Here is a 21137-nt window from a genome sequence, read left to right as displayed (position 1 = left end):
CACTCTGCGCAAAAACATCGGAGCGTTCACATCGTCAAATATATAAGTACATTCAAAGTGCCCATAATTATAGTAACAGATATAGCGTCAATAGTATCTAAGCATCCAAAGTATGCAAAAATATAGTAACAATTAGACGAAACTGAACTCTATCTCTATTTCCTTGAGATACACTTTGAAATATACTACTTCTGTTAAATAATTTGACATTTTATATCAAAACATTTTTCTGCTATTTACTACAAGTTTGTATTATTATGTATTTTGATCAGATTACGTAAAAAATCCTGTAACGTAGAAGTAAAATGTTACTCAATAAATCAGATCAGCATAAAAATATGAAAAAACCTTTATTTTTATTGTAACAACAGTCTCAATAAAACAATAACTAATAAGACAATTATGTATTCATTTTAACAAACAGATCTGGTTCAACTTTTATACTCTATGGCAGCATTGTTTCTTGTAGAATTGTCCCAATTAACCCAAATGCGTGAAGTGATTGTATTGATAGCCTAATTAATTGTATTCCAAAAGCCTGTCCCGATTTTACGTGCGTCGTATTTGCTCGCATAATAGTCTTCCTTTTGTATCAGATCTCTTTGATGTAGTGTGAATTGTTAACCAAAGTTATAAAGTGTAAACCAATTTAAAACCTTTTTTTTAAACTACCTTTGATTCTGTGTATCTAGGACACATACCTCTCCAAATAGAAGGAAAGAGTTAATTTTATCTGTGATATTTTTGTTATTGATTATGGAAAATATTGTGTTTTTTTTTGTATTCTTTATTTTTCTTTAGAAAAGGACAAGCCTCATCAAATCCGGATTCCGCACCTAAGATCCGTGTTGATATAGCGATTTTCAAGAACAAAATATGAGAAAATTAGAAAAGAATTATATGCGTACTTTGGATTTTCTAAACCACAACCCTTCTGTTATTTTTTAATGAAGGACAAAGGCGTATACGTGACGCCAACAAATTGAACTTATTTCGTCGGACATTAGGAGACAGGTTTAGAAAACTGTCTCCTTCACATCGTGAGCTTTTGTCGGCTTGACTAAATCTTTTTTTTTCTTTGCAATTCAAAAAATTTAAGATTTTCTCGGTTAGCTCTATGATTTCAGAGTTACTAATTTTGATTCTTTATAAAAAAATATTACATCTTCAAGTAAAAAAAAAAATAGTTATAAATTGTATTACTAGTAGAAGTTTTGCAGATTTCTTCTGATTAAAGATTCAATTCTAAAAATTCAAGGAACATACTAAAAGCCTAATAAATTTTGTTTTGATTACTTGACACCAAATTATGCCGTTTTTAAAAATAAAAAATGTTAACAGAAAAGATATCCTTACTGTTCAAATTTAGCACAAAGTTTTCAGTGCATTATTTCCTTTGCATCTTATATACCATACGAAATATATACTTTTAAGGTAAAAATCTGCGTTAACAATTACAATTAGTTGTGGTCTTGACTACTGTCTCTGAAAGGATTTGTAAGTCTTCTGGCTAATGGCTTGGAACGTAACACACCAGCTAATTGGATCGCTGTTCGCAACTTCTGACCAAACAAAAAATATTTAAAGCTGTCTCTAACAATATTAAATCCGTTGGGTAAATGTTTATTTTAATTATAAGACTTTGCTTCGTGTAAATTTAATGGAAATTCAAACAAAATAGCGTTTCTTTAATGCACCTTTGATCCAGTTATTTTAATTACTACGGCTTTATGTTTACATGCAAGTAACTAGATGGCGCTACTAAATTCGTCCTAAGTCATAAATCACAATCACAACGACGCTTTACGAAAAATAATACGGACACAGTAATAAGTAAATGTTGCCATAGTTATATCAATTTGGCACACGCCATATCAATTATAAGCTCTATTAGAAATATTTTAACCATTCATCACTGACGAGTTAATATATTTATTTCTCTTAACTGCCATATAGGAAAATACCTGCCTAAGAAGTGTTTTATTGCGCATAAATAAGTTGATTTATAGATTATTCTGTCTTCCATAGAATTTTCCTTAAATCCATTCTATTAATTAATGATGTAATTCTATGTTTCTATTGAACATGAAGATTACGTAAACATTTGTTGGACTGTATTTGTACACGTAGATACTCTTTCCGTGAGTGTAAGTCCTGTACAATATACTGTGGAACCTGGATAAGCGAAAGTCCAAAGGACTGCAATATTTTTCTCGTTAAAGAGATGTCTCGATTATCCAGATTTTTTCGATATATAAACAGACATAACAGCAGAACAAACTTGTGGTTAAATACATTATAATAATAAAAAAAATTATGTACGATTAGTTAATATGAATTATAAACCTACCTTAAGTTATTATAGAAGTAGAAACATGTAATCCTAGGCTAAGTTTGTTCTTTTTTATGTAATAATAAATATATTAATTAATTAATAAAAAAATTCTATCAACATGGCAACATTGTCATTTATATTACAATACTAATTAATTTCATGGTTCGAGCACAAACACTGAACTCCGTAGCGACTTCTTCAAGCGGCAAATTCGCCGTGGCTTCAATTAGACATCGACATAGTACGAAACTGTTACAAATAAACATCACACAAATGTTGACATTGGCCCTAATTTAGAAGAAAAAACACACACACAGATTTTGCCACCCGGAAAAGAAAGGGCATTTGATGGTAGTAGGATATTAAAAAAATTGTTTCTATAATTATTATCAATACATTTTTAATACGGTTTAGATTTTTGTACGTTTCTAGCTTTTAAGTAAAACTTCTTACTACTTTTGGCAAATTAAATTCGGCTGTTTGAAAACAACTACCATCCCCCGTTAAAGTTGTCATAAGGGACATATGGTAAGTTTTTGTTTAATTTCCCTGTCTACTTTAATAATTTTTAAATTTCTCACTTTATTTCGTAATGTTTCAGTACATCTAAGATCAATTTGTAAACCAATTTATCTGCAACAATAAAAGTGAATTTCATAAATCATAATTCACTTTTCCTCACAACCCCAACTCGAAGCTAACATAAATAAAACTAATTTGCCAGAACAAAAGGCATGAGGTTGTTTACTCCAACAATAGAGGGGGTAATTGAGCGCCCTATCTGATGCTACATTGTTCATTGTACGTCCTCAGTACAACTTTTAACCGCCACTTTATCGGTGGCAATTGCTTTGTTTGTTTCGGACATCTCTTAATTAGTTATATAGAATTGTCATGGCAAGCAAGGCCATGAACAGTACCAGCATTAAATATTCAACTAAAACTAAAACTATTTTATAAAATTTACTTCTTTTCGCATTCCCAAATACAGAATATCCTAGCTTTGAAGCTTCAAGCGCCTGTTATTAAAAAATAGCAAATATTTTAATTCTCAATTTTACATCAAGAGTGTACATAAAAATGTTTAGTGTTTAAAGCTTTAAAATATTTGTTATAATACTGCATCAGACATTAACTTAAATAATTTAACTTTAGTTACATAGCACATACTACACGAGAAAAATACGTCCATAAAAGTAAAGCGCACTTCAGCACTAAACAAGCGCTTCAGTGCTATTTATTGTTATACCTTTTGTAAAAGCAGCGCTGCAAAACCAGCTTGTGACATTTTCGTCTTACTTCTTTGTAAAATGGACGACGTTGGTAAATTTTAAAAATTCTCTTAATCTTGTATTTTTTGTGACTACGTTATTTAATAACAGGGAATCATTATGAGCGAATAAGTCTTTATTCCGAAGATGAGGCGAGGAGTCTTTTGTTATTTATGTGGCGATTTTTTCAATCTTCTGAAGTTTATAATTAGTAATTTAGTTATTTTATGGTTATAACTATTAACTGGCAGTTGGGCGATAGGCGTTAACATCGCATTAATGACCTCATTAGACGCTTGTATTGCGAGCTGTAATTAATAGCTGCAGCTTGCATCGCGTAACGCTTGTTACACATTAATTACGCCTTCACACTAACGATATATTCAAGCGAGAAATACAATAACTTCATAAGTCATTACCGTCGGACCTTAAACGGTGTTTTAAAAGTAAAAGAGTTTGGGTTCAATTAGACTGCGGCAGAAAACGTGTTTTATGTATATACGCACTTGTGTTCAAAGACACTTCAATGTATACATTGAGTGTATATTCTAATTCTGCCATTACAGTCAAAAGCACACCTTAGTCACTTAGTGACTTAGTCATTACAGTCAAATGCACATCTTAGTTACTTAGTGACTTAGTCATTACAGTCAAATGCACACCTTAGTCACTTAATCATTACAGTCAAATGCACATCTTAGTTACTTAGTGACTTAGTCATTACAGTCAAATGCCCACCTTAGTCACTTAATCATTACAGTCAAATGCACATCTTAGTTACTTAGTGACTTAGTCATTACAGTCATATGCACACCTTAGTCACTTAATCATTACAGTCAAATGCACATCTTAGTTACTTAGTGACTTAGTCATTACAGTCATATGCACACCTTAGTCACTTAATCATTACAGTCAAATGCACATCTTAGTTACTTAGTGACTTAGTCATTACAGTCATATGCACACCTTAGTCACTTAATCATTACAGTCAAATGCACATCTTAGTTACTTAGTAACTTAGTCATTACAGTCAAATGCACATCTTAGTTACTTAGTGACTTAGTCATTACAGTCATATGCACACCTTAGTCACTTAATCATTACAGTCAAATGCACATCTTAGTTACTTAGTGACTTAGTCATTACAGTCATATGCACACCTTAGTCACTTAATCATTACAGTCAAATGCACATCTTAGTTACTTAGTGACTTAGTCATTACAGTCATATGCACACCTTAGTCACTTAATCATTACAGTCAAATGCACATCTTAGTTACTTAGTAACTTAGTCATTACAGTCAAATGCACATCTTAGTTACTTAGTGACTTAGTCATTACAGTCAAATGCACACCAAGGCTTAGTGGAAACTTTAGAATAAGCTATATCGTTGTATAACAGTGTGTTTTCATTGTCGAAACACCTGTACAAAAAATGTTTTTGTCTTTTTCATAAAGAGTTAGTTGGCTGTAGGTTTTTTGCGTGTGTTCCGGCAGTGGAATCCCACAGTAAAATACACTTAGATTTTGTTTTCCCTGACACTCTGCAAATGAATACACGTCGAGTTTAGCATTGAGAAATCCAATCAATCGGCGAGTGTCGGCGGACTTTGTAGTGGAAAGGGTTCGTGAAATGTTTCGCCGGAATGCCATCACAAACTTTATTGAATCAGCCGTCACTTAGTAGTGCGGCTATTAATGTAATATTATGCCTCGTACATTTAATATTGAACTAAGAACACTGTCTATACTTTTATATATCTAACAATTATCGTTACAAGTCAGATTTGTCCCTTCTAAAAAGAAACTAGTTCTATTTTCACATTTAAACATTTTTTTAACATGCTAATACTTTGATTTAAAATACAATAAAGTATCACCACTAACAAATATAATGCGGCAGCGAAAACAATGCCAACGAGTAAATTGAAATAAGTAAAATTACAGGCGTTATTGTGAAAGAATTCGAATAAGTGGATATCGAAGAAATTCCAGCTTCAAATGAGCGAAGCTCAGTCAAAGCTTTGTTTCTACTGCGTTATTCGGCTGCGGACTGCGACACGACATTCTGCCAGCGAGCAAGAATACATTCTAACAATTTTCATTTATAACAAACTCGTAACGTATTTTGTTCAATTTCTTACTTAGAAGTCATGATATCTGAAAGAAGAATTCCGTCTTATGACAATAAACAAAGGTTTAACGGTTAGGGGACCCTGTTTTTTTTTTTCTTGTAGCAAAAACCAGGAAAATGGTAATAAAATAAATTTAACAGTAATAAAGTGTTCCGGTCCAAATCAGTTAGCGGTCAAACGAGCGCATTAGACTCAGATTTAGGGCTACCCTCCCACAGACATTACCCCTACTAAGAAATTTAAATGTGGAAGTTACGAATATAATTTTTCCAATATCTTCAATACGCAACAACTCCAAGATGACAGTTTTGGTGTCATTATTTTCTCAAATGTACGCAATATTAACAATGCAATAAAACATATGATAAAAAAGACAAGAGATCGGATACTGCTAAGGATGTTGATGTAAATCGGGTTTGTCCATCTTGAGATAATAAAACAAATCAGACATAAACATGCAGTTATTGTCTAATTTTCAGTATCAAGAATCGTAATAAATCTAACATGTAATCTCTTGAATGATAACAAATGGTAGGGGCGTAAACTGGAGGACATTATTACGCCCCGAGGCTCCATTGGATTATTCGTCAAGGCAACGTGGCCGTTAAACACTGTAAAAATACCATTGTTTGAGCGCAACCGGGATATGGACGCCATGCTCACGGGCAACTGCTCCTGTAGGCTATATAGTGCTCCTAATCAAATAATTAATGATAATTTTACCTCATTATAGAGTTAAAACCAATTGTCATCATTATGCAATTATCTCTTTTTGTGTAAGGTCACTCGGCAGAACAGCTTCTGTCTTCTAAATCAACTTACAAACATCTGCATATTTAATGTATATCATATATTACTCGCCCGCGACTCCGTCTGCGCAGAATCAAGACAAAACGTAATAAGTAGCCAGTTTATTCTTCCAGACTATGTTCTACATCTGAGAAAAGTTTCATCAAGATCCGTTGAACCGTTCCGGAGATACCTTCAAACATCCATCCATCCATCTAAACATTTGCATTTTTATAATTAGAGTCGCGTGCATCAGCTAGTAAATATTATTTTATAAAGTGGTTTGTAAATATTTTTATTCGGTAAATACTGCAGTTTGAAATACCGCCATCTGGTAACTAACAGGGAAAACTACATACTGTTAAACCTTAGTTTAATAGGAGAGACGAAATAATGTTATCTTAGAATGGAAACAAGGAATAGCATTAGAAAACGAGACTTAAACACAAAATACAAGTAAGTAACAGGTACTCTTTCTAACTTTGTCCAACCTTACTGTTACTTTGTCTAAACCTTCTCAGACCTTGTCACCTCCAGTTTTACACCTTTTATTCTTTGACAGTTATGTTGTTTGTTTCTAGGTTTTCATACTCTTTGAATTTGATTTTTTACCGGCCGGCTGTCATTCTGTCATTTCACATTTTCACGCGAACTGCTGAACGTGCGAGTGTTATTTCGGTTGACTTCCTGCTTCACATTTTAATTTATTGTAAGTATTAATTTTATTTAATTCATATGATTAATCAATACATTTTTGTATCTTGTGTATTTTATAGGAAACGTAGGGAATTATTATAATACAATTTTTTACATGACGACACGATGTTCTCTTGTTCGGGAAGATTCATCTAGAAATTGGCCAAGCACATCTAACTACATGTCTAGTTATAATGTACATTCAAATAAGAAATTCAGTTTGCGAGAAATGCGTTTTCGAACCAAATTTTTGATTGTATGTTTCCATTGAATAAAATGTTGCGCAAGAGGGTATTCTCGGAAGTGTACCGTAATTAATTTCCTTCCTCATAGCGTCGTTTAAAGAATGTTCATACGTCTTTTTTTTTCTTATAACGTCTACGTTAAACGTTATAAAATTTAACTTATTTTGCGCTTTGAAATCTGTCAAAAGATCCATCTAATTGGTAAAACAAGTTTTTCTTCAAATTAACTTACATTAAATTGGTAAATCTGACCTTCACTGAAGTTTAGTTTAAAACTTGAAGGTTATGGCGTCAAGTTAAATTATCACTTAACATGGCTATGGAGGATTTCGTGTGACGTTTGACGATGTAATTCGTTGTTAGGTTGAAATGGAAGATGGGTTACATAGGAAAAGAGTACGAAGTGAAACTGATTACGAAATCAAGGGAAATGTAGCGAAAAAAGTACATGTGGACAGGTATGTGTGGTTTATGGTCGACCATTTATGGGAATTTACTGGTGATGGATTTAAAGTAAATATGACAAATGAAAACTTTCAAGCTGCATAAAAATAAGTAACCCAAATACTTACTGTGATTCACTTTTACATTCTATGATTAAATTGAAAGTTGAATGTTTTGATTTTACCATGGAGTAGATATTAGTAATATAAAGCCATTTATAAGACGAATCACTTCAAAGCTTGTAAAAAAAACTTGTCCTTGCTGTCTTGCATCATATTACAATTATTATCTGTATAGGTAACATTTTTGATAGTTTATTTATTATTTCTTCTTTATTTGTGTTGAATTTTCATCCAATTTTTTTTAAGCACAAATGATGATGTAGTTATTAAAGTAAATATATAAATGGATAATTACATTCTCAACAAACAATGGATGTATGAAGTAGGTATACTAATATTTAATCCATTTTAATTGAATAATAAATCTCTATATTACACTTTATGACAAGGCATAAAATAGATTTAATACCCTCAAGTATAGATTAAGATATTTCAGATCATGTTCAGTTGTTACTTTACTTTATGCAAACATAAGACAAAAAGTAATGTTTCTGATAGGTTTATGAATTATAATACAACTGTCTTATTTGCCAGAGTTTGACGAAATACTCAAGAACAATGGTACTAAGAGCACCTAAAACTTTCATGTATGTGTAGATGTATGAATGTAGAAGTGAGAGAGGTGTGTCCGGACCGCACAAAACGGAGATCTGTAGTTAGTCTCTATCCCCCTGGATTGCGGACATAAGTTATGTTATTTTTATAATTTTATATTGTAAGATTTTATTTAGTATCAAGTAGTCCTAATATAAATTTTTGTTGGTTGTATTTCGTTCTGATTGTTTTAGATAACATGGAGTTATATAAGGCATGTTTTTTGTTTTGGTTTGATGTTATGTCATTGAAATGATACTGTTTTTTTTTATTGTGTACAATAATAAATTATGACATTCAACATTATTTGAAAACAATACTTAACCTAATATTTCTTTGTTAAAATGTTACAATAAGCAATTAACGAGTTAGTTTGAAATTATTGTGAAATAATACTCGTCATGTATTATTATTATTTGTTTTAAGCCAGTTTAATTATTAATAAGTAAATAATTTCCCAGCTGAATAAATTTGAAGTGCCCAACAATGTCAATGGAGCACAAGTGTTTCTGCCGTGGGGATGAGGTCACGAGCTTGGACCTTGATAAGCCCCAGCACCTCTTGCCTATGATGAGACCTTTCTCTATGAGGTTCTTTCACATTTATGTGTAGTTTGTCAGTACATTGAGTAATCTAGACTTAAAGTAGACTTGTATCTTAAAGTTAGTTAAACAGGTTGACTTAATGTCGCTCACTTAAATTTGATTGGTAATTAGGGAGTCAGTTCGTGTCAATTTAGTATTGAGAAATAGACACAAAGAAACTCCTTGAATAACTAAAATATGATTTTTAGAGTTGTCGTTAGAGTATTGGTTTGACAATTATTTTATTCTAATTATAAAGAAAGGTGTGAAGTGGTAGTAATTCCCTGTTCCTCATAAATGTGTACACCATTGGCCAAATCTTAGTTTTCTTTTCCTTTCCACCCTTTTGTATAAGGAAAGGATAAGAAGGGCAAATATATTTTCCGGGTATTTGTAGAGGGAATGTATAGGAAGGGGAAAACTACTTTTTGTGCATCTCCGAGTCTGTCTTTTAAAGTAAGCAAACACATGCAGCAGTCACTTCACTATTTTGATTTCAGGTGTCTGTTTGTTCATGAACCACCTTATACTTAAAAAATGTCATACAAAAACTGTTGATAAAAAACACTTAAATAAAACTTTTAAACTTTACAGTCAATGCAGACTAGTTAAGACCTAATAAGTGACCATTTTTAAACCTTGATGGTACTCTAGTGTGTGATTAGCGTTGCCATTCGTGTGGATAAAGCCGGACATAGGTAGGCTTTCTGATTGCGTGTCCGGCCAAATTAAACGATTGTCCGGCTTTTGTTAGGCTTTTAACATTTCCCAAATAAGAGTGTACCTATTAATACTGAGACAAAGTTCTAAATAATATAGGGTGTCCAACCTTTCTACCCAAATGTCCGGCCAAACTGGCTGGTCTGTCCGGCTAGTAGGTTTGGCGACCCGGCAACCCTATGTGTGATACATGGATAATGGATTCATGCAATTGTTTTGCAATACTTTACTATATTGCAAAACAATTGTTCACTTATCCATGTCCATAACTGAATGACGTATTTCACACAATTGTTCATACACTTCCATATGGTGAATAATTAGCACTTTTAAGTTATAGAAAACATGTTTTATTCTTATGCAATACTAGACACTAGTATCTAATAATAGTCAATTTATGAGATACTAACAGTTGTCCGCGAATCCGTCCTCGTGGAATTGAAAAAACTTGGTATCCTATGTGTTCTTCCAGACTATGTTCTACATCTGTGCCAAATTTCATCAAGATCCATTCATTGAGCCGTTACGGAGTTACCTTCAAACATCCATCCATCCATACATGTAAACATTCGCATTTATAATATTACTATTATATTTAGAACCTGTGAATATGGTTCTTGAGATTATCTACAATGGTCTCTACAATTTTCCACGTACACTTCACTTTAACGTTTTTAAATGTACATTTGCTTAGTAATGCGTTTTTATCGTGATCCCATTTGCATTATCTATTGCAGTAATTTATTTACGACTTATAGGAACGGTAATTATGCGTTACTTCTATACAATGTTATTTACTTATGGTTTTTTTTTTACTTAAATGATATTTTATCATCATCAGCCCACTATACGTCCCCATTGAGGGTATTGCAGCCTATCCTAAGTTATATGTGACATGTTCGTTGGTATTTAGCAACATAAAAATAGGTAAATTGTCGAATCGAAGCATCGTAAATTCTAAAAAAAAAAACAATATTGTGAACTTTTTTTACGTGAGCGGGGTGTTAACCTACCGCACAAACCCCAAAATGCCGGAGGACCACTCCTACTTTGGTCAGCAGGTCCCTCGGACCTAACCGGTAGCTGGCTAGGCTGTACTACATTCTGCTGTGCGATGTTGCTTCTAAAAACCTATTCAACATATTATAAAGTAAATGCATATTATTCTAAGAATGGAATGGTTTATCCTTGCTTACTTGAATGCCTTTGAGAGCTTGTAACATGCACATTAATGGAGTGACCTTTGAACCGTTTACTTAGTGGATTAATTAAAAAGTCGTCAACATTTTATCTTTAAAAGTTACTCATCTGGCGCAAATAAACTCTCACAGTAGTCCGCTACTTGTATGTACTGTTACAAAAAGTAAATCGTGAGAGAAAAGCGAAAATGTGGAGTTTAGTTTTGGAACCAATGTTGAATTTATATCGGCGTCATATTTTAAGAAGTAAAATGCAGTTTTTCATAGACTTGAAATGCTGTTATTATACCTTTTCATTTGACTGTTCTGTTTTTAACCACTTGAGATGTAAAATACTGGGAACTACAAATTGTAAAGATTGTTGAATGACTAATTCTATTGCTGTACTTAATTTTATCGTACATAAATTGATTACATTGTCAATGACGTATGCAGAGGTACCAAGGTTGGCCTCGGAATGTCTCGACGTCTGTCGATTACATATCTATATCTTTCCACGTCTGTTGCATGGATGTAGTTAATGATTATGACTTTAATCGATTAACGTAATAACCAGTTTACACTATTCCAGTCAATGATCGAATCCAGCCCTGGATTACAACTGGAAAATTATATAACCTATCTGGAATTTTCAAGATTTCAATCCAGTACGAGCACTGTGGAATCATGTAGGCGGTCGATCGAGTGACATTCCAGTGCTAACAGAACAGTTGTACAGAAAAAAGTGTTGCTTTGTGAATTATTTACCTGGATTGGGAAGAACGAATTTTACGATGAAAAAATTAACTGAAGACCAAACCTTACAGTTTATTATGTTATATAAAGAAAATTCTTGTTTATGGGACATATCATCTGAAGATTACAAAGATAGAGCTATGCGCCAATCAGCTTTGGAAAGAATATGCGAAGGAATGCAACTTCCATCTTTGACAGTTGATGATGTGAAAAGCAAAATAAAAAGTATTCGTTCCACTTATTATCTTGAATTAGATAAAATTAAGAAATCGCTTGATTCCAGTGCAAGTAATGTTTATGAACCTAAAATGAAATGGTTCCCCGAATTTCATTCATTCATAAAAGATGTAATAGTGAAGCGTAAACCACTGGTATGTATTTTAAGACAAGTAATTTATTTATTAGCAGCTAATTTCAGTTTAATGCATAGTGCTTTAAAAGTGACATAGATCATCAATTTTCTAACATATATTATGATGTACCTTGGTCCTTTTCCTTTGCCTACAAAATAAGAGGTCATAATTTTTTGTTCTCCGTCTAGTGTTCCATTTCTTTCGAAATTTTATCCATTCTTGTTCTGTGCTCAACATTTGTAACTAAAAAAATAATATTTGATTTCCAGGAATATTTTATAGACAATAGTGTATTTGAGCACTTGGAGCAATCTGAGGATACTACCCATGGAGACTCTAATGTTGTCGCCCCTCCTGCTGAACCTCGAAGGAAAAGAAGCAGAATTTCAAAGCTATCTACGATAGTCCGTAATGTGGAAGAGATGCAATACGATTTACCTAAAATAAAAACTGACGAAGATGAATTCGATGTGTTTGGGAAACATGTTGCGAAGCAGCTAAGAGAATTGTCTACGAAACAGGCTATACTAGGTCAAGACGAAATTCAGAGAGTGATTACGAAATGTCGACTCCGCGATTTGAAATATACAAATAAAAAAACTTATTGGAAATATAGAAATACGTATAATCCTGAATATGTAATAGACACACAAGTCAGTGATGACTCCACCCCAGGACCAAGTAATATGTGTCAAGTTAATATACCATTGAATATGGCGGAATCTAATATAGACATGGACTCTGATGACGCTTAATATGTAATAAGTAAGGAGCCAGAATACATTAATAAAATTGTGAATTCTATCAATAAGATGCGTAATATACATAGAAGTATAAAAATAAAGATTTCATGTTTTACCCAGATGTGATTTTTTAATACCAATTCATCCATCCATTCAGCCTCGTAACGCCCACTGCTGGGTATACCCAGGCGATCCTATACTGATCCGATATCCTTTCAATCGATTTTTCAGTCATGTCATATATACCATTCGACAGTTTTTACTAGACAGCAATCATGTAAACTGGTCAATAAATATAAACTCTATATTCTCGTCTGCGTGGTTACTCACAAGTCAAATTTTAAATGTTTATTATACCAAAATTTTTACAAAGCAAGTTTAGGCAACTAATTGGTTCGTCACTTTTACATACACAGCTGTTTTTTATTTATTTATTCGAAATTTAATTATATTTCTATTAACCTTACCAACTTAGCTAAGCTTGTGCTAGGAAAGAAATGACAATAGTCGAATTGTAGGATACCTTCGACCACGTCCTTGCCCTTAACTATAAAGCTATAGGCGATTTGAAAAATTTATTTCGTATTTGTCGTACCGGAAGCCCATTCTTTCGTACAATGTACGCTGAAATGCCCTGTTTACATTATTCCATTACAGCGATCGAACTCATCGCAGTATTACAACTGAAAAATGTAAATACACAAGAATGCACTGTGTGCTTGTGTGAGTGTGTTCGATCGACGGAGTGGAATAATGTAAACTTGGCATTATGCCGAGTTTATATTATGCCAGTGTAGTAAGGCAGTAGTGCTGGCGTTTCATGGACTGAGGTCATTGGCACCAGTTAGTATTTACTGGCATAATGTAAACCAGGCGTTATTCTTAGGGTCAGTAACCTTGAAGCGGCTTTAACGAACATGCTCGCAAGCGGAACTCTAACGACCGAGCTGTATCACCGTACTGGCTTGCTTGCCGCGCTATGGCGGGCCACCGCTGACCTTACCATGGCAGTGCATGTTGCTCATACATACGCAAACGGACAGACGATTAGGTTCGTGTGTAGGTAGCTAGACAACAAGTAGTTATGGTAGTTAGGAACAAATAAGTTGCTAAACAGTGTACAGTAAAGCCAGTTGTAGGAAATAATAAAAAAAATCTAATTACAATATCCGTGTGTAGGTACTCGTGTTTCAAATACATATGAAGTTATGTTTTACACATTCAAAACCGTATTTTAAAACATATAATAACATTTTAAGAACAAAAGTATTCGCTTTAATTAAAATGCAATCAATTAAAACTACAATGTTTCTTATCCATTATCACGTGACTGCAAACTTCCAATCAGTGGATCGCGTCTCCTCGGCTTTATTTGCTTTTCCACTAGCTATCGAGTGAGCGAGATAGCTGTGCGCGAGCGCTGGCGTGAATGAGATGGTTGTATGATGTGCGCGCCTCATGGGAAGAGACGTACAAATTACAGTGTTATTAGGGTTTATATTTTACTAATGTGACGTCATATTATTGATATTAAGCGTGAAGGGTATTTTCTTATTGAAATAGTTGATATTTTTTTCATACATTCATTATTTTCACCTTTATATAGTGTTTAAATATGGTTACTTACAATTTCATTATAGTGTGTAGTGGGCCTAACATGAATACTTGTCACAACCACCATAGTATCATCAACAAAATGTGTTTAGCGCCCCTATCGGTCGTAAAGTTCGACATTATTGACCATACGAATTGTCAAATATTCGTGCTAGGTTCAATGCTGTAATATTAGGTAACGTTTTAATGTCAATTATAATGCAAGATTGCAAGTTTATGTCCAATTTTGTTGTTCAATCATGATAGATGAAATGTTTAAATATGTCTATGTAACGTTGGTTATTTAAACATTTGATACTCTTATCATGCATGGGGTATCAAGTTGTTCGGTTTATCACAATTTAACCTTTTTCGTTAATCAATGGAACATTCTAGATGACAATTTTATAGCGATTATTTTTAGTTTAATACTGTCTTTCTGTAAACGAGCATTATTCTTTTGTGACCTGAGAACGAAGGGCGTTGTGCTTAGTGATCAGATAATTTTCTAATTCTGTGTTCGTTGTCGTGGGAAAATATAATTGGTACGTCTAGCTGAGTTTTAAATACAAAATGAATCATGAATCTAATTAGCAAACCTTTTTTGTTTGGACAATTTAATTCATCAGAAAAATCAAAAACAAATTTGAGTCACTATGTTAAATGACACGTTTGTCTTGTCCAAGTACAGTCGTGCCGAAAATATCTGTAGAAATATTTTTATTCTAATAAATCATTATTATGTTGGCGACTGTACTTGCGTTATTTTTTCGGAAATTATACTAACCACGGGTAACTAGAGTGCATTGAGTAATATTTTTTGATGACTAAGTTTAAGAATCGTATTTTAAAGTGTTTTTAAATTAATCTTTGACTAGTTTTAGATTAGTTACTATAGAGATAGAGAGAGATAGTATCTAGATAGAAAACTGTTGAAGGTATTGAAAGGTTGTAGCATATTAGTTGGATAAAGAGGAGTTGTGATTAACGAATTTAACTTATCAAGAGGACTTAATCGTCATTTTTGTATGTGTTGCAGCTTTAACAAGATGCCACTGCAGCTGACCAAGCCCGCGCCCCAGTTCAAGACCACGGCGGTCGTTAACGGGGAATTCAAGGACATCTCCTTGTCTGATTACAAGGGCAAATATGTCGTGTTATTCTTCTACCCATTAGACTTGTGAGTATTTTACACAAATATATTGTATATCAAAATCTGATCACAAATGAACTGGTTAATTAATGCCTTATGAACTTCTAGCTGTCGCTTGTGACTCCGTCCGCGCGGAATTAAGAAAAACCTTAATTTGTAGCCTATGTGTTTTTTTAGACTATGTTCTATATCAAGGTCAAATTTCATAGAGTTCCGTTGAACCGTTCTGTAGAAACCTTCTAACAAACGCCTATCCATCTAAACTTTATAATATCGGTTACTAGGACTGAACTATGTTGTTATAACCGGTTTTGTTTATGTATTGGTGACTGTATGTTCAGATCTAGTATGTAAGGTAAGACGACTTTAATCCCTTCTATTATAAAAAAAAGTATTTACTTAGTTTGAGACATTTACATATCTATATATATAAAAGAAAGTTGTGTTAGTTACACCATTTATAACTCAAGAACGGCTGAATCGATTTGACTGAAAGTTGGTGGGCAGGTAGCTTAGAACCAGGAATAGGACATAGGATAATTTTTACCCCGTTTTCTTTTTTTTTTATTCTGCGCGGACGGAGTCGCGGGAAAAAGCTAGTATGTGTATAAAAGTACTAAATGAATTTGTTTATGTTCATAACTTATCTGTGTCGTAAAAATATTCCGTTTAAAAATATGTACATGTATTGTGGTGAACCGTAGCGTGTGAATGTGCCGAGCTCCTTTTACAGAACTGGTTGTGTGACCGCACTTGCCCCTTCTCACTGCACGTGCTAGTTACGTTCAATGTCAAGGGGCTAGGAATATAAAAATGTGTTACATTTTTATATTACCTCTAGGAATAGAGAATTTAATCTGACCTTTGTGTGGCGTTGTCTAGACTTAACCGCGTAATGTCTATAATTATTCTCGTATAATAAAGACAAGATATATCTAACCAGATAACAAAACAAAAAATAACTTAGCTCTAAGTAAAACTGTATTTTACTTTTCGTTTTGAAAAAGTTATTTGTAAAAATCTATACATATTTTACATATTGTTATAGTTCTTTTCAAATATTTTGGCGGCACAAGGTCATGTTCGCACTGCTCAGTGCCCTTCCCCACATCGTACATCTAGTATTGTATAGAGCTGCCAAGATATCTGAAAAGTACTATACTAAGTAAAATATACTAATTGAACTTAATGTTATGTATTTGTTATAATTGCAGTACGTTCGTGTGCCCGACCGAGATAATCGCGTTCTCTGAGCGCGCTGACGACTTCCGCAAGATCAACTGCGAGGTGGTGGCTGCATCCACAGACTCCCACTTCACACATCTCGCCTGGATCAACACCTCGCGCAAGCAAGGTATCAACATCACGTCACTTACAACATAAACATCTTACTACACTCATTGTACAGAAGTTTTGTACAATGACAGCTCGAAACATCGCAAGACTCGTTGTACGCGTTGTAGAAACGAATGCATACTGCTGCCATGACACAAATTATGTGTTTTCATTAAATAAGTGGCCTATATTTTCTATAACTTGATATTGATGGATGAGATGATGGAAGAATAGTACATATTGTAAGCTCCATAGAAAAAATGAGTGGTTGATAATGACTTTCTATTACTAATAAAAGATGCTTTGTTTTGCGTCTTTACTCACATTGAATTAATAAACAGTGTTAGTTATGGGTTGTATGTGGTTCGTGTGCAGGCGGACTGGGTCCTATGAACATTCCGATACTGAGCGACAAGTCGCACAGCATCTCGCGTGACTACGGCGTACTCAATGAGGAGACAGGTGTACCCTTCCGTGGACTCTTCATCATCGATGACAAGCAGAACCTGCGTCAGATCACCGTCAACGATCTGCCCGTCGGCAGGTGAGGAACATTACATGGTCTCAGGGTTCATAAATCAATGAAATATAGGTTTTTGGAACTCTAAACTTTCTATTATATAGTACATTATTGCCTCGCTTTAAAGATATAATTAACTAGCTTTTACCCGCGACTCCGTCCGCGCGGAATAGAAAAAAAAATAGAAAACGGGGTAAAACTTATCCTATGTCCTTTTCCTGGTTCTAAGCTACCTGCCCACCAATTTTCAGTCAAATCGATTCAGCCGTTCTTGAGTTATAAATAGTGTAACTAACACGACTTTCTTTTATATATATATAGATATAGATATAATGATGGCGAAGGATGAACGGCTAAATCGATTTGACTGAAAATTGGTGGGCAGGTAGCTTAGAACCAGGAAACGGACATAGGATAATTTTTATCTTATGTGCATTTTTTTTATTCCGAGCGGACGGAGTCGCGGGTAAAAGCTAGTATATATATAGATTTACTTGTCTATGTTTTAAAATAGCTATGGTAAAATAAAAAACTAAAAAAAATTGTAGAGATAAAATTAAGTATTATATTTCAGATAATCTTTATCACTAGATATAGTATTGTACAGATAGTGACCAGACATTGTCTGATCACGCACATCTATATCTGTACAATACTTGTACTGTAGTTATTCATATCACATTGTATGTCCGATTACTTATATTGATTAATGTATTTACATTGAATTACTTTTTTATGATAATATATTGTATATCAATATGAGCTTTAGTTTTTAGAATAAGTAGGCATTTAACAATGCAATTTTTTTTATGTCCGATCTAGTCATAAATTTATTTGAAAAATAGTTTAGCTGTAAATTAACAAAGCGCTCAACTCTAGAGCACTAGTCTTTCTATCTATATACCTATCTATATATATAAAAGAAAGTTGTGTTAGTTACACTATTTATAACTCAAGAACGGCTGAATCGATTTGACTGAAAATTGTTGGGCAGGTAGCTTAGAACCAGGAATAGGACATAGGATAATTTTTACCCCGTTTTCTATTTTTTATTCCGCGCGGACGGAGTCGCGGGTAAAAGCTAGCTATAAATAAACGACAAATATATTTCTAAAAGTAAATTATATTACACATATATTCGTCATATTATAACAGACTAGCTGTCGCCCGCGACTCCATCCTTGCGGTATTAAAAAAAAACATAAGTACCATATATCTTCTACATATGTTCCAAATTTCATCAAGATCTATTAAGCCATTCTAAAGATACCTTCAAACATCCATCCATCCATTTATAATATTATTAAGATCCATACATTATCCGTAGATCCGTGGACGAGACTCTCCGGCTGGTGCAAGCGTTCCAGTACACTGACAAGTACGGAGAAGTTTGTCCAGCAAACTGGCAGCCCGGAGCAAAGACCATCAAACCTGACACCAAAGCTGCGCAGGAGTACTTTGTTGATGCTAACTGAACATCTGCACCACATCTACACATCTCCACATCTCCGCACACACACACTTATGTCTTAGACTGCCTTTGAATCTAACAATTTAGTCATGTCTATATTTAAGAATAATTGTAGCAATAGACAGGACGTTATAAACCAAATTGTGTACTTTTTTTTTTTGAAAAGTCTTCGTAATGTCCGCTCCATAACTACGTATTATATTTAAATCTATTTGATTTAATATTAGTAATCGATGGTAGCTTAGTTTTATTCAAATCCTATGAAGGAAAGGTGAATATTGGAATAATAGACAAACAAACATTCCATTTGCAGTCTAATATATAACTGTGTGTATCGTTACATGTTTCGATGCATGTTTTTGTGATTTTTATAAAATAGTATGGAATCTCCGGCTGCAGTTGTATTGTAAGAAATCAGTATTGACAGAGATCCTATGTCTTATGTGCAAACAAACCTGTAATAAACCATATGTTTCTATATTGTTGTTTTATTTTATCAATACTAGCTGTCGCCCGCGACATCGTCCGCGCGGAATTAAAAAAATCTAAGTAGTCTATGTGTTCTTACAGACTATGTTTTACATCTGTACTAAATTTCATCAAGATCTCATGAGCCGGTTCGGAGATACCTTCTAACAAACATCCATCCATCTAAACATTCATATCTATATATATAAAAGAAAGTCGTGTTAGTTACACTATTTATAACTCAAGAACAGCTGAATCGATTTGACTGAAAATTGGTGGGCAGGTAGCTTAGAACCAGGAAATGGACATAGGATAACTTTTACCCCGTTTTCTATTTTTTATTCTGCGTGGACGGAGTCGCGGGTAAAAGCTAGTTTATTATATTAGTAAGGATTCATTTTCCATGATAAGAAAAACGAATAATTTAAAAAAAACATAAAATTTTATTTCCCACATTACTAACAGACACTGCAATTTTATTTGTATACGTTTCACGATAAAATATATATTATCCGGAGGCGACAAGTTACCGTGGGTCTCCACTCGAAAAAACTTAGGTATATAAAAATTACTGCGCAATAATTTTTTTCTAACGATTAAACGGCAAACTTGATATAAACGCCATCTAGTTAACTTTTAAGACAACAAAATATATTGTGTTTCGTCGTTCGGAAAACAATAACCCTGAATTGCTAATCGAAAATTTCGTCAGTGTAAACTTACGCTACACATGATTGTATTCCTAATATAAACAAACAGGGGTCAATTTTCGGTAAAACGATGACACGCGTAAAGTGGAGTCAGTCCTGCGTTTCGTCTGATGAGTGTGCGTGTCGGTTGTCATAAAGAAAGGCTGGGAAGGGGAAGTGGATTTGAAAGAGGAGGGACACATAGGCAGGGGAAGTATTCCCCTCCTTTGTAGTTTAAAGGTAGACAATGCATGCATCTGCAATTGTGTGTCTAAGGACAGATTCGTTCACCAAATTGATAATCTACTATTTTGAAATTACCTAACAACAGGTTTCCATTTCGCCGAATAGTAAATCGGTTCATATTAATTTTTGTTTTGTATAATATCTTACCGTGGGTTTCCGAGACCAAAATCTCATAAAACATATCGTCATCCCCGTCAAAATCTTTGACTAATATGTTTTAAACGGAGATTTAGGTCTCGGAAATCCACTGTAAGATCATAATTAAGTCCGTAAACAAAAGCAATATACGGTAATTCGAGACGTACCTAATATAATTTTGTTATTCAAGCTTTTGCTTACATAAATGTTTTGCTTTCAACATAAAATAATGTAGGTATTCCTTTTTTCGTAAATCGTAATAGTTTTCAGAAACCATTAAAATTGGTTTTTATATAAAAACATTTTTATTAATTTATCCAAAATCAAAAAACCACAAAAAATTACTCATCAACAAAACAAAGTACCCATTTATACTGTAAAATTTCAACAAGTTGGCAACACTTTAACGCATAATTTTTGTTGCGTAGGTACTTTGTAGAAGTAATAAAATTAACAATGCATTCCAAACTTTAAATATGAAATAATTGTAGTGTCAACAAAAAATGGACATTTCGTTTCTCTAATCATTTGTTTTCGTTTTGTTCCCTTCGTTTCATTCC

The 21137-nt window shown here is 33.6% G+C and overlaps 2 protein-coding genes across 3 annotated transcripts; both read left to right on the top strand.

Annotated features, from left to right (window-relative positions):
* The first annotated feature begins 7149 nt into the window (after window positions 1–7149).
* On the top strand, window positions 7150–19193 carry LOC106719727 (peroxiredoxin 1). Of its 2 annotated transcripts, none has more exons than XM_014514165.2 (5): window positions 7150–7238; window positions 15597–15737; window positions 16925–17064; window positions 17421–17589; window positions 18893–19193. In XM_014514165.2, the coding sequence occupies exons 2-5, from the start codon at window positions 15607–15609 to the stop codon at window positions 19038–19040; spliced, it is 588 nt and encodes a 195-aa protein (XP_014369651.1). In that variant the 5' UTR covers window positions 7150–7238; window positions 15597–15606; the 3' UTR covers window positions 19041–19193. The 2 variants fall into 2 exon arrangements, with proteins under 2 accessions (XP_014369651.1, XP_014369652.1); XM_014514166.2 differs by lacking the exon at window positions 7150–7238 and adding an exon at window positions 15007–15102.
* Window positions 11681–13079, top strand: LOC106719725. The gene is made up of 2 exons (XM_014514164.2): window positions 11681–12239; window positions 12491–13079. The coding sequence occupies exons 1-2, from the start codon at window positions 11907–11909 to the stop codon at window positions 12974–12976; spliced, it is 819 nt and encodes a 272-aa protein (XP_014369650.2). The 5' UTR covers window positions 11681–11906; the 3' UTR covers window positions 12977–13079.
* Window positions 19194–21137: the final 1944 nt, after the last annotated feature.

Source organism: Papilio machaon, chromosome 3, assembly GCF_912999745.1.
Source record: "Papilio machaon chromosome 3, ilPapMach1.1, whole genome shotgun sequence".
NCBI lineage: Eukaryota > Metazoa > Arthropoda > Insecta > Lepidoptera > Papilionidae > Papilio > Papilio machaon.
Note: the sequence above shows the minus strand (reverse complement) of the source record. Positions and strands in the feature narration are given on the sequence as shown.

Excerpts from the sequence above, each read along its gene's own strand:
- LOC106719725 (XM_014514164.2), top strand. The coding sequence starts at position 11,907 with ATGAAAAAATTAACTGAAGACCAAACCTTACAGTTTATTATGTTATAT. Across the intron at positions 12,240-12,490 it reads TAGTGAAGCGTAAACCACTG|GAATATTTTATAGACAATAG; the intron begins GTATGTATTTTA and ends TTTGATTTCCAG.
- LOC106719727 (XM_014514165.2), top strand. The coding sequence starts at position 15,607 with ATGCCACTGCAGCTGACCAAGCCCGCGCCCCAGTTCAAGACCACGGCG. Across the intron at positions 17,065-17,420 it reads CAACACCTCGCGCAAGCAAG|GCGGACTGGGTCCTATGAAC; the intron begins GTATCAACATCA and ends GTTCGTGTGCAG. Across the intron at positions 17,590-18,892 it reads AACGATCTGCCCGTCGGCAG|ATCCGTGGACGAGACTCTCC; the intron begins GTGAGGAACATT and ends CATTATCCGTAG.